The 12,858-nt window shown below is 45.8% G+C and overlaps 2 protein-coding genes across 2 annotated transcripts in view; one reads left to right on the top strand and one right to left on the bottom strand.

Annotated features, from left to right (window-relative positions):
* The window catches only part of RIPOR3 (RIPOR family member 3), a 562,255-nt gene that overhangs the window by 194,754 nt on the left and 354,643 nt on the right, over positions 1 to 12,858 (bottom strand). The window lies entirely within an intron of this gene.
* The window catches only part of PTPN1 (protein tyrosine phosphatase non-receptor type 1), a 157,954-nt gene that overhangs the window by 117,036 nt on the left and 28,060 nt on the right, over positions 1 to 12,858 (top strand). Inside the window, exons 3-4 of the mRNA XM_068264144.1 lie at positions 7,736 to 7,836; positions 12,194 to 12,292. Coding sequence (XP_068120245.1) covers positions 7,736 to 7,836; positions 12,194 to 12,292 — 200 coding nt within the window. The remainder of the gene's footprint in view (positions 1 to 7,735; positions 7,837 to 12,193; positions 12,293 to 12,858) is intronic.

Raw genomic sequence — 12,858 nt, 5'->3', positions numbered from 1 at the left:
AGATAGAAAACCCTGGACTTGAATCATCTACTGGTTCACAAATCAATATATTATCCTGTAGGGATTAAAGAAATATAGCTCTATATCCATATGGTACTTTCATATGTTAAGGCAAACTAATGACCTGTACTTAAAAGAAACCTGAGGTGAGAAACATATGGAGGCTGCCATATTTGTTTCCTTTTGAACAATACCAGTTGCCTGGCTCTCCTGCTGATCTCTTGGGCTGCAGTAATAGTAATACGAATGCGAACATTTGTATAGCCCTTTTCTCCTGTCGGACTCAAAGCTCTTGAGAGCTGCAGCTACTGGGACACACTCAAGAGGCCACCCTGCAGTGTTGGGGAGTCTTGCCCTGAACTCCTTACTGAATAGGTACTGATTTGAACTTTGGGCTCCCATGTCAAAGGCGGTGCCCTTAACCAGTACACTATCCAGCCAGTAGTGTCTGAATCATGCACCTGAAATAAGCAGGCAGCTAATGAAATCAGACTTCAGGCTGTTGGCTCCCTTGCCATCCTCCCGGGCTGCTTTGATCGTCTGCTGGCTGCCCAGATAAATACTCTAGTCGCCCACGTACTGTGCAGCTTGGCCGCACGTGTACCCCCCTTGCGCTCCTGACAACGGGAGAGTTTTGCAACTGCGCTGAATGCTCCTGGCAACGGAAATTGCATGGAAGGACTGCGCAGTATGTGGCAACAGGCGGCTATTGGAAGATATACCTGGACAGCCAGTATAGGATCAAGGCAGCATGAGAGGACTGAAAGGGGCCAGAGGAAGCCCAGGTATTTATAATTTTTTATTTTTTTTTGTCTCAGGTAGAGTATCAGCGGTACAGTGAGGTATTTCGAATTGTTTAAAGGGAAATAAATATGACCGCCTCTATTAGAGATGGCCCGAACAGTTTGCTGGCGAGCAGGATTTTTTTTGAAAAAAAAATAGCGTTCACATTTTTCCCATAGACATTAATGGAAGGCGAGCGGCCGACGACTTTAACGGTTATTAGCAAAGCCTCCCTACATGCTAGAAACACTGCTATGCTCTACTCTCTTCCCCGCTCACCACACCTGATGTGCTGTAGGTGCTCAAGGGTGACAGCATAGGTGGGCGCTATCGGTGCGTGGTGGAGAGTGGAGCCGGGAGCTGCGGGGGACAGAGTGACGCAGCTCTGCTATACTTAACTACCGCCTCACGCCAATGGGCGTGACCGCGGCAGCAGCCCCAGAACCGCCTAACGCCAATTGGCGTTAAGTCCTGGGGCTGCAGGTTCCCAGGGAACGGCCGCGCGCTTGCACGATAGTTCCCTGCCCATTCACAGAGCGGAGTTCCTTGAATAGCCTGCTAGCCGCCGATCGTGGCTAGCAGTCTGCTTGTAAACGTAAGGGGAAAGAAATCCCTTTTGTTTACAAGCGTACAGCGCTGCCGGGGGCCGCAGAGCTGTACGAGATCGGCAATCCCCCGCCTCTGATTGGCCGGGGAGAGCCATCCTCTCATAGGCTGATGCCTATGAGAGGCGGAACAGGACGGATCGCCGTCCTGTTCCAATTGTCTGCACGGAGGGGAGGGAAGAGGAGGGAGGGAGAGAGAGCCTCATTAGAGGCTGCAGAAAAAAACAACAACAAACTGCCACAGCGATCAGACCCCTCCATCGGCATGTCCCCTTAGGGACAAAAAAAAAGGAGGTGAATCCGATCGCTTGCTCCTTAGCTGGGCTGTGCAGGAGGCTGAAAAGCCTGCACAGCCCAGCACTTCAAAAAATGGCCTGGTCTTTAAGTGGGGACAGCACTGTGGTCATCAAGTGGTTAATATAGCAGAGCTGTCGGCGGTGTGTGGCTGCGGCAGGCGGGGATCTTCAATCAATATAACAAGAAGGTCGCACGATAGAAGATATTGGAGTGGGACCTTTTCCGAGGATATTGGCGTGGGAATTTTTTTTTAAAAGGTACAGGTAAGTATTTCTGGTTAACCTCCCTGGCGGTAAGCCCGCCCTCAGGTCGGGCTATGCCGCGCAGGGGGATTTCTCAGGCCCTGCTGGGCCGATTTGAATAATTTTTTTTTTGTACACCCAGCTAGCACTTTTCTAGCTGCGTGTACTTCCTGATCGGCGCCGCTACCCGCTGAGCCACCACCCCCCCCCCCCCCCGGAGGCGATTGGAGGGGGTGGGGGGATGCCGCTGCATAGCGGCTATCATGTAGCTAGTGCTAGGCTAGCTACATGATTAAACAAAAAAAAAATAAAGAGCTGCGCTGCCCCCTGGCGCCAAGGAGGCTGCATTGCACTTTTTTTTTTGTTTTGTTTTTGTTTCATGTAGCTACCTGAGTGGTAGCTACATAAAACACCACTAGAGGACGCATGTGTCCCTCTAGTCCGTTCGCCGCCGGCCACAAAAGTAAACAGGAGATCGCGTATAGAACGCGATCTCCTGTTTGGCTTCTCCTGTCGCCATGGCGACGATCGGAATGACGTCATGGACGTCAGCCGACGTCCTGACGTCAGACCCATCCGATCCAGCCCTTTGCGCTGCCCGGGACTGATTGGTCCGGGCTGCGCAGGGCTCTGGCGGGAGGGCCCTCTTCCGCGGCAGAGCGGCGGCGTTCGAGCTTGACGCGCAGCTAGCAAAGTGCTGGCTGCGCGTACAGCAATTTACAGGACAGGAATCGCCCCACCAGGGGCTGAGATATCCTCCACGGCGGCTGAGCTCGGGGTTACTGCTAAGGAGGTTAAGAACAATAAAGGACACTTCTCGTTGTATTTTTATTTCGTTTAACCATTTATGGAAATTGGCTTCAGCCAATCATGCTGCATTAGTTAAGTCTGAGGGGAAGTAGAGAAACAAAAAAAATTACAACCCAGCATGCCCTGCAACTTTTTTGTGTACCAAATTTTTTGTGTACCAAATAAGTGAGGTAATCTGGGGAATGATCATTTATCAACAAGAAAAATAGTGATTTGAACTTTAGGGTTGCCTGGTTAGCATTCTTATTACTTGTTTACCAGATAAAAATAAATAGATTTTTGATTCTATGACAGTTACACCGTCCGCCATATTCCTGCAAACACCCCCTCCCCTCGTCTGGGAATCGGCAACCCCCACCTCCTCCTGGGGCACCAGAGGTGAGGAAGAGCCCCTTGTCCATGGATTGGACAAGGGGACAAGGGCTCCAGGGGGGAGGGGAAGGCATGGCTATCCCTCTCCCCTGGAGCCCCCCCATACCATGGACCATGCGGGCTGGTATAGCTCAGGGTGCGAAGCCCCACTCGTCCGGGGCTCCACATTCTGGCTATCCCAGCCTGCATGGTGACAAGGGGGTAAAAAGGCTCAGTATGGGGGACCCCACTTCGTGTTTTTTTTTGTTTGTTTTTTTATTTCCCACCCTCTGAACATTTAAAAAAAAAAAAAAAAGGTTAGAAAAGTAGGAAAAGATGCCAGGGGTCGCTATACAGCCATACTGTGGATGTATAGCGATCCCTGGCCAAAGCGATGTGGCTCCAGAGGGGTTTTGTACAGCCCCCCTGGGAACCCCGTCAGAAAATTCTTTGCCCTCTTTTTTTTTTTATATATGTAAATTTACACTCCCGTTAGGTTGGCTACATTATCTGTCATTTACTGCATTTAAATGTATACTTTTTTTCCATTGAAACGTTAAAATCCATTTTCTCAAAAACTATAAGGTATTTTTGAAAATTGTTACCTTTTGTCCACTGTCCCTGTTCACCTCCCCTCCAAATTTGGTGTTTCTAGCATGTAGCTTAGCTATTAACCGTTAGTCAGCGGCCATTCGACTGCCATACAAGTCAATGGAGCTCGCCGCGAACAGATGGTTTGCAATTTGTTTGAGAAACTTTGCAAAGCTGTTGGCAAATAGAAAATTCTATATTCGCGACATCTCTGCTTTGCTGCAGAGTAATGCAATGGCAATGAAAGTGTATGGGGCCTACCAAACTTACAGTGTGGCGTTGCGCTGGAAGCTTCCCAATTTCCACTGAGCTGATGCAGTGTCTGCAGCGTTTTACTGTATGACCACGGCGGAATTCATTGGCGTAAACGGTGGCACAGGAATTTAATCAAAAGGAGCGTGGTCCGTCGTAGTGCGCATGCGCAAACGAACGGGAATACCAGTGACTTACTTCCTGCCCAGCAGGAGGCAGTGCTATGCATATGACCTTGTCCGCTCACTGTGCCGCAGGGTCATAGGTTTGTCATTTTTTGCGCTGTGGTGGGATGCAGCAGGGACATCACATCCCCACCACAACGCAAAAAAATGTTTAAAACCTCCTTAATGGGCTCTTTTCACAAAACTTCTCATAAATGACTTATCAACTTTTTAATAAAAAATACCCTTTCAACACATTTACAAGCAAAATAATCACTCAAAGTAAGTTGTTCCTGATTGACTTAATTTCAATATTATTTTTCTTACCTTTGAGAGCTTAAAAATGTAACATAGATAAGGTGAAAACAGAGGAAAATAGGTGAAAATGCTTTGTGAATCATGCCCAATGTGTGTTTTGGGGGGTTGCTACTGAGACAAGTGGGCTAGTTGAGCGGGATCTCTAGAACAGAAGTCAGTGCAGCTTGTCAGCAGTAGAGCACAGTTATCAGCGGGAGATCTGGTTGTGGCGTTCACCATTTGGTGTATGCTATCAGGGCTGTATGTAAGCATGGGTTGGGAATTCTCTGCTATGTCTGACGAAGCATACTGACAAACTGAAAAGTAAAATAATTTTTTGTTACATTCTACTGCGAATAGCTTCCAGTGTTTTATGTTCACTCTTCAACCAAAGTTAATCTTTTCTTTACAGCTCAGTTGAACTGTTGGCAGCAGTTTTAATGCTAAGTTTTTTGACCTGTGTTTGTGTAAAATGAGGCTGGTCTTGCTTGTTTTGATATGGTATTTGAGACTCTTATGAATGAGGCTACAAAGTAGTGCTGGACTTGAGACGCAGTTTCCAGTCCTGGCTCGAAACTGCAGGAGATGGAGCAGTTCTGACCAGACCTCTGCTGACTAGGACAAGATTGCTGGAGCAGGGAACCCTGGTCACTGGGAAGTCACAAAAACACAAATGTCTCCAGAGTGCTCCTGAGCTTGGACTGCAAGCCGTTTCTGCGTTCCAGCACAACTCTACAACTTGATTGTTTTAAGGTCTGTCGGCAGATAAGACTGGAGTCCTTTTTAGCAGCAACAGAGCATACATCCTGGCAGCAGTTTTCCCATCAGAGTTTACAGGACTTTTACAGTATTGCAGGGAGACTGTCTCCTGTTCACTGCTCTTTAGGGTTTATTCAGCTCCCATACAGAGTAATGGTAAACATCAGACCAACTCGTCTAACTGTTCCTTGCTGTCAGGATTGTTAGTCATAGCCATGCACAAATTCTCTGACCTCATATTACAAGTCTGTCTTTACATGTCTGCAGAGAGATGGACAATAGGAATATAGGCAAGTTCTAAATACTCGGGGCCCAGTTCTGTACAGATGTCACACTTACCTGGAGGCTAATGATGCGTTCTGTGGCTAAGGAGGCAGGCAGAGGGACATCAGTGCGGCACACGCAGGGCAGTTTTTAGGCTAAATTGCACCCAGGGCCAGATTTATTTGCCCCCAGTATAGTTAGCTAGCTTTAGGTGCCCCAAAGCATAGGTAGCCAGGCATAGTTGCCCCCAGTATAGGTTAGATAGGTAGGTGCCCCCAGTAGGTTAGCTAGCTAGGTGCATCCAGTGTAGGGTAGCCCGTATAGTTGCCACCAGAATAGGTTAGATAGGTAGGTGCCTCCAGTATAGGGTAGCCCATATAGTTGCCACCAGTATAGGTTAGATAGGTAGGTGCCCCCAGTTTAGGTTAGATAGGTAGGGGCCCCCAGTATAGGTTAGATAGGTAGGGGCCCCCAGTATAGGTTAGATAGGTAGGGGCCCCCAGTATAGGTTAGATAGGTAAGGGCCCCCAGTATAGGTTAGATAGGTAGGGGCCCCCAGTATAGGTTAGATAGGTAAGGGCCCCCAGTATAGGTTAGATAGGTAGGGGCCCCCAGTATAGGTTAGATAGGTAGGGGCCTCCAGTATAGGTTAGATAGGTAGGGGCCCCCAGTATAGGTTAGATAGGTAGGGGCCCCCACTATAGGTTAGATAGGTAGGGGCCCCCACTATAGGTTAGATAGGTAGGGGCCCCCACTATAGGTTAGATAGGTAGGGGCCCCCAGTATAGGTTAGATAGGTAGGGGCCCCCAGTATAGGTTAGATAGGTAGGTTCCCCCAGTATAGGTTAGATAGGTAGGTTCCCCCAGTATAGGTTAGATAGGTTCCCCCAGTATAGGTTAGATAGGTAGGCGCCCCAAGTAAGGGTTAGATAGGTAGGTGCCCAACGGCGGGGGGAGTAAACCTAGTGTATTTACAACTCACCTTCTGCCGCCGATCCCCCGCAGCTGCCGATCCCCCGCAGCCCCCATTTCCTTTTTGTCCCGGCTTCTGTGACATTGGTAACAGCCAATGTTATGTGATGACATGCGGTCACGTCATTGGCAGGGGGGGGGGAGGAGATAGGGGGTGCTGTTACCAACGCAATGGATGCCGGGAGAGGAAGGTAATAGAGGCTGCAGGGGATCAGCAGTGGAAGGTGAGTTGTAAATACACTAAGCCTGCAGAAATGGGGCTGGACACATGACTGAACCGGAAGGTTAAGGAGCAGAACAAAAATTGCAAACGCCTGTGCTCTGATGAGTTGTTGCATCAAACCAGATCTTTCACCAATGCATCTGTTCCAGCGTATACACACCTCAGCCAATGACTTATAGATCAGCTGGATAGTGTACTGGTAAGACTGCTGCCAGGCTTTGAATCCCGGCTCAAGCTAATACGTAAAATAGTACAGAGCCTTTAGGTAAGGCTTTGTCTAGATTGTAGTAAATTATTCAGGATGCCCACATTTATGGTAAATTATTCTGGTTTCAGCATCAGAAACACTTCCTTATATATTCCAGATATAGTCCGGGTTTGTATTTGCTTCGTAACTCTCAGAAACAAACATTCCTCAGATATCACCTGACAGGACTAAAGTTAAAGTAATGTTGCCTCTTGGGATAAATTTCTTAATGTAAATCAGGGGAAATATGTTACAAAGAGCAAACACTGTCTAAATAATCTGTACATTTTGTTAAAAAAATAATAATAAAAAATAAAATCTTCATTACATTATTTTCCCTACAGTTCGTATTTAAGTTTGCTAGTGTATATTTGTGTTCATCTCCTCCTCCTACATGACACTTTAGGTGCAGCTTGAGAAGCAAGCAGCTAGGTCAGGGTTAGGCAAATAGGGCTAGAGCTGGCACAGGCATGAGGCCATAGACATTCATGAGGGTTATGTGGAAAGATAGAATGGGCAAAGAGAACATATGTTTGCATTGTGAGCAAGTTTTACACACTTGCAAAAATATTTTCTGAGAAATGTATTGCATCACTTTCTGAACAAGCCTCAGACCAGTAATGTTGTGCAGCAGCAGCAATGGGCAGCTGAGGGGCACTTACCCATACCTACCCCGCGATGTACTCCCTGCTGTTCAGCCAGGAACACACAGCACACTTCTATTACCTTATGCAACAGCTATCTTGCCTGACCTTTTCAGTTGCTTTCATAATGTGCTAGATTTTGTCTTCTAGATTGAACTGGTTCTGAATAAGAATAACATTTTGCTGCAGTTAAGTTTATTTGTGTAATTGATGGTCCCTGTGTTTGTCTTTCAGTCGATCACAGCCGGATAAAGCTACACAGAGAAGACAATGATTACATTAATGCCAGTTTGATCAAGATGGAGGAAGCGCAGCGGAGCTACATACTGACACAGGTACAAACTGGCCAGACCTTTGTCGTTGACACACGTAAAACCTCAGTTCAGGCAAAGCATTTATCGTACATATTCCATTCAATTTAAAGGACCACGGTCACTAGTAAAAGTTAAAATACATAATTTAAGAAATACATATCTCCCATAGTAAAAAGGAACATAAATTACTTTTCTCCTATGTTGCTGTCTCTTACTTTGAGTACAAATCTGGCAGGTTTTGGACCTGATAATAAATTCCAACTATAAAACATTTTCCTAGCAGAAAATGGCTTCAGAGAGCAAGAGTCAGCCACTTACATACCTGATATTTAACTCTTTCAGGCAGAGCAAAAAAAAAAGGAACACAACATAGTTATTTGTGTGCTAGGCACTGCACATACCCATGTCTATCATCAGGTCACATGTCACTTCGGGTATCCTTCAACCACTTCACCCCAAAGCGGTTTTTACCCTAAGGGACAAGAGTGATTTTCACCTTTAAGTTCTCATCCCTTTCATTTGCCAATAGCTTAATCACTACTAATCACAAAATATTTAAGCAAACTTTTGTTTTTCTTAGCATTTTAGTAAGGGGACTTTTAGGACCATTGTAGCCCCTCACACACTCCGAGTTCTGGTTCACCATGAGCTTGCTGGTTAGTCTGTACTAATCACAGTGACATGATCTATAGCTTGTTTATTTCACCACCAATTAGGCTTTTTGGGGTTGATATTTGTTTTCGGTCATTTCTTTTTCTATGCATTTTAAAGAGAACAACAAGGAAAAAATACACTTTCTCCAATTTCATCCCCTATAGTTTTAATATAAACACTGCTACTGTACATAAAACCCACACATTTTATCTGCCAATTTGTCCTGGCTATCACAAGATTTGAATTATGTCCCTAGTACAAAGTATGGTGACAATATATTATTTGGAAATAAAGGTGTATTTTGTTGTATGGGTAGGTTTTTTTTCACTAATTTAACGTGCAAAGCGGCAAGAGCACTGTTTGACTTATAAAAACGTCCTGGAGCCTTTAAGAGGCTCTAGCAGGACGTTTTTATAAGTCTACTTGTCATTTAGTGGTTAACTGACACTTAAAGTAAGAGGGATATGGAGTCTGCCATATGTATTTCCTATTAAATAATGCACATTGCTTGGCTGTCCTGCTAATTATCGTCTTATCCCCAAGTGACATTGCAATGTGCTTCAGCATGTATAGCTACCTGTCCGAGCTCTAGCTTACACCCTCTAGTGTCTCGTGCAGCTTCTGAACTGGCTACTAGAGCTCCAGGTTCCACTCTGGTCACATGACAGTGATCCTGGAGCTCTAGTGGAAACTTTGGAAGCTACATGAGACACTAGAGGATGCAAGCCAGAGCAAGTGACAGGTAGCTGAAGCAATCTGACGCGCACTCTGCACTCTCAGGACGCTCCATTGAACACTCTGCATAGGGGGGCTACGGTGGCACATTAGAGGGTCGCCCAGTTGAGGTGGTCATAGCTTTTGGCCTTTTGGGGGGGAGGGGGGGGCAAAAGTGTGAGGGAGAGGAGTGCCATATTTAATCTATATTAATTTTAAATAATACCAGCTTAGTGGCAGTCCTGTTGATGCAATGTTTCCCAGATAACAGAACTGCTTATGCCCCTCAGATAGTGTTAAGCAGCTGGAAGTACCCTCAAAAGTTTTAGGTAAACATGCCCACTAATAAAAAATAGGTAGCTTGGTTTGCCCCTCAGTATTATGTAGCCAGAGGTGCCCCCAGTATTAGACAGACATAAGTGTCTCTCCAGTATGGATATCCAGCGGTGTTCACCCCAGTATAGGTACCCCCCCCCCCCCCCAGTATAGTGAGAATTAGCCCGCCAGTATTGTTAAACAGAGGTAGCCCCCAGTATAGGTAACCAGAGTTAGCCACTCAGTATAAGGAGCCAGAGGTTGTCCACCCAGTATAGGTAATGAGACGTGTCCCGCAGTATAAGTAGCCCACCTTCCAGTATAGGTTGCTAGAGTTGGGCCCCCAAGTATAAGTAACCAGAGGTATCACCCTAGTATAGGTAGCTACCAGTTTAGTTTGCCCTCCCATTAAATGTAGTTAGAGGTGTCTCCCAAGTGTAAGTAGCTCCCAGTGTAGGTGATGAGAGTTGTCCCTCAGTATAAGTAACCCCAGTATAGGTGGTGGCAGGTGTCCCCCAGTATAAATATTTCTCTACCCCCCCCCACCACCCCCGTATCCCCTCAGTATAGGTAGTGCGAGATGTCCCCCAGTATAAAAGCCGGTACAAATGGCCAAGAGGGATCCCTCAGTATGGTGGTGGAGCGTGGAGGAGGAGGGGGCTGCCATTGCACAAACCATGCCTGCATCCCTCTAAGAAACGCCTCTTAGTCTCTGAACAAGTATGCAGATCAGATGTTTCTGACAAGATTTGCTGCATGGCTTTGCTGTTTCAGGTGTGTGATTCAGACTAAGGAATAAATATGGCAGCCTTCATATTTCTCTCGCTTCAGGTTCTCATTAAAAACGGGAAGCAAGTAGAAATTTCCCCAGATGCCTGACAGAGATCAGAATCCATTACCAGCTTTAGTGTCGCATTGAATGATTTGCGAGGGTAGTTTGGAGAGCTAAAATTTCTTTCCATGGTTTTGGTTTATTTTTTACTGTTCCCTCACCGCCATCAGGATGGTCCGCAATAGAGCCTAAGCCACACCAAGTCCTGTTGCACTGCTCCGGTTCCTTCTTCCCCACAATTCTGTGCTGCTGCATCCCAAATGCACCTGCATTGCTCCCCTATTACCTGTCAATATTTGGCTGACCATAGATTTTCTGTGCCGCATTCTCTTCCGTGGGATTGAGAGCATTAATAAGGTGCCCAAGCAGTGAGAATGCATTGTGCAATGCTCCAGACCACCTTACATGTGATAAGGCTGTCACCTCCCATCTCTGGCAGTGGCTGAGAGAGGAGAGCTCTCAACCATCGCTTCCTGATACAGGCCCACCCACAGCAGCCATAGCCGTCACTTCCTTGTGTAGGCCCACCCACAGCAAATGTAGATATCACTTGCTAATGTATGCCTGCCCACAGTAGCCATAGCAGTCATTTACTGATGTAGAACTGCCTACAGCAGCCATAACCATCACTTCCTGATATAGGCCCACCCACAGCAGCCATAGACGCCGCTTCCTGATGGAGGACCGCAGCAGCCATAGAGAGCAGTTAGGTTTAACTCGTAGACTGCCACGGACGTTTTTAGACACTTTGAAATTGCCATCTCTGTATACCCCAGACATTCCTGTTGCCGCTGACTTTAGACTTTGCGAAATTTCTGCATCTAAAGGCAGTTTCGGCCAAAATTTAGTGAATTTTCGATTTCTGCCTTACATTTTTTGATTTCCTTTTTATTTTCATTTCCGTTCTCAACTAAGTTGGTTAAAGGAATGCAAATAAGTTGATGAACATTTTTTTCCAGATGTATTAGCCCATTTATAAGCTGCATCATAATCACCATCATTCTGTATCAAATCTCAATTATTTGCTCTGAGACACAATCCCTACAGACTAATGTGGACTATGGAACATGAAGAGCTTGTCAAAACCTTCAGTCACCAAAATAGCTGGCACAGGCGAGTGATTTAAAAAAAAAATAATAGCTGGCACTCTCAGGGTTAATTCTGAAAGATTTGCATTTGAACTTATTTGACGTCCTGTGCCATCGCAGCATGTTCTGACTTGCATCGAACGATTCCAGAGAGATTTAGATTTGGCGTATGCTGTAAAATGGATGCTTACTCTTCAAGATTGCAATTGCACTGTTGACATTTAAATCCCTACACAGTTTGGGCCCTGAAGGACTTGCTAAAAACTACCACAGCGCTCACAACCTCAGATCAGCAGGATCCATAAACTTGGTCACTCCCAGAGGGCACTTCAAAACCTTTGAAGCCAGAGCTTTCTATCATGCTTCCACCTACACTTTGGAATTCCCAACCACACCCGGTGAAGACAGCCCCATCCCTGGAGTTATTCAAATCCAGGCTGAAAAGCCACCTGTTTACCATGGCATTTGCGGAATTGTATAATTCTTTCTCTGTACCACAATTTACCAATCAATCAATTACTGGTTTGAGCCATGCTTATGTGCTTTGAGTTTAAAATGCGCTTATGCGAGAGAAAAGCACTTTACAAATTTTGATTATTGTTGTACGCACACTACCTTCCATGTAACCGTGTTCTCATTCTACCGATTAGCCAACAGTCCCCTTGTGCATTTAGATGTGTGCAGCTGCCAACGATCGTGCTTTGTTGGCACATTCGGTAGCATTTGACATTCACGTGCCGATCGTGCTAAATGTAACTTTTGCTGTCTTCCACAGGGTCCTCTTCCGAATACATGTGGCCACTTCTGGGAGATGGTGTGGGAGCAGAAAAGCAGCGGGGTCGTCATGCTGAACAGAGTCATAGAGAAGGGATCAGTAAGTATCACCAGCTCTGTGTGTTGTTTAATCACTGTCTAGCAGCTGAGGAGTAAAGGTTATGTGGAATCATGTGATAAAGCTTTTATTCGCTGTGATCACTTCCTGCTCTACACAGGAAATGGAAGCAACACATGATCATGAGCAGCGAACCAGTGCTTCACCCCAAATATGCACTTTGTATTCGCCTCTGGAATTCAGGCCACAATGGCCAAATAAGCAAAGTGGCCTCTCAGCCAGGTGCCTGATAACAATTGCTTTCAGGCGGCGCAAATAATGGTGGAGGAGGATTTTAGCGACACAGATTTTTATTTACCATAACATACACTTTCCATATTTTCATTATACATTTTCTCTCTCTCTCTCTCTCTGTCTCTCTCTCTCTCTCTCTCTCTCTCTCTCTCTCTCTGTCTCTCTCTCTCTCTCTCTCTCTCTCTCTCATCCTTTTTGTTGTTTATACAAAGAAAAAGTTTGCTCTTTACTAAATAGTCACATACAAATAATTCTGGTTGAAAATAATTTAATAATTCATCACACACCATACAATGCGTAGTAAAGTTGTATAG

Source organism: Hyperolius riggenbachi, chromosome 12 (genome assembly GCF_040937935.1).
Source record: "Hyperolius riggenbachi isolate aHypRig1 chromosome 12, aHypRig1.pri, whole genome shotgun sequence".
Lineage (NCBI taxonomy): Eukaryota > Metazoa > Chordata > Amphibia > Anura > Hyperoliidae > Hyperolius > Hyperolius riggenbachi.
Note: the sequence above shows the minus strand (reverse complement) of the source record. Positions and strands in the feature narration are given on the sequence as shown.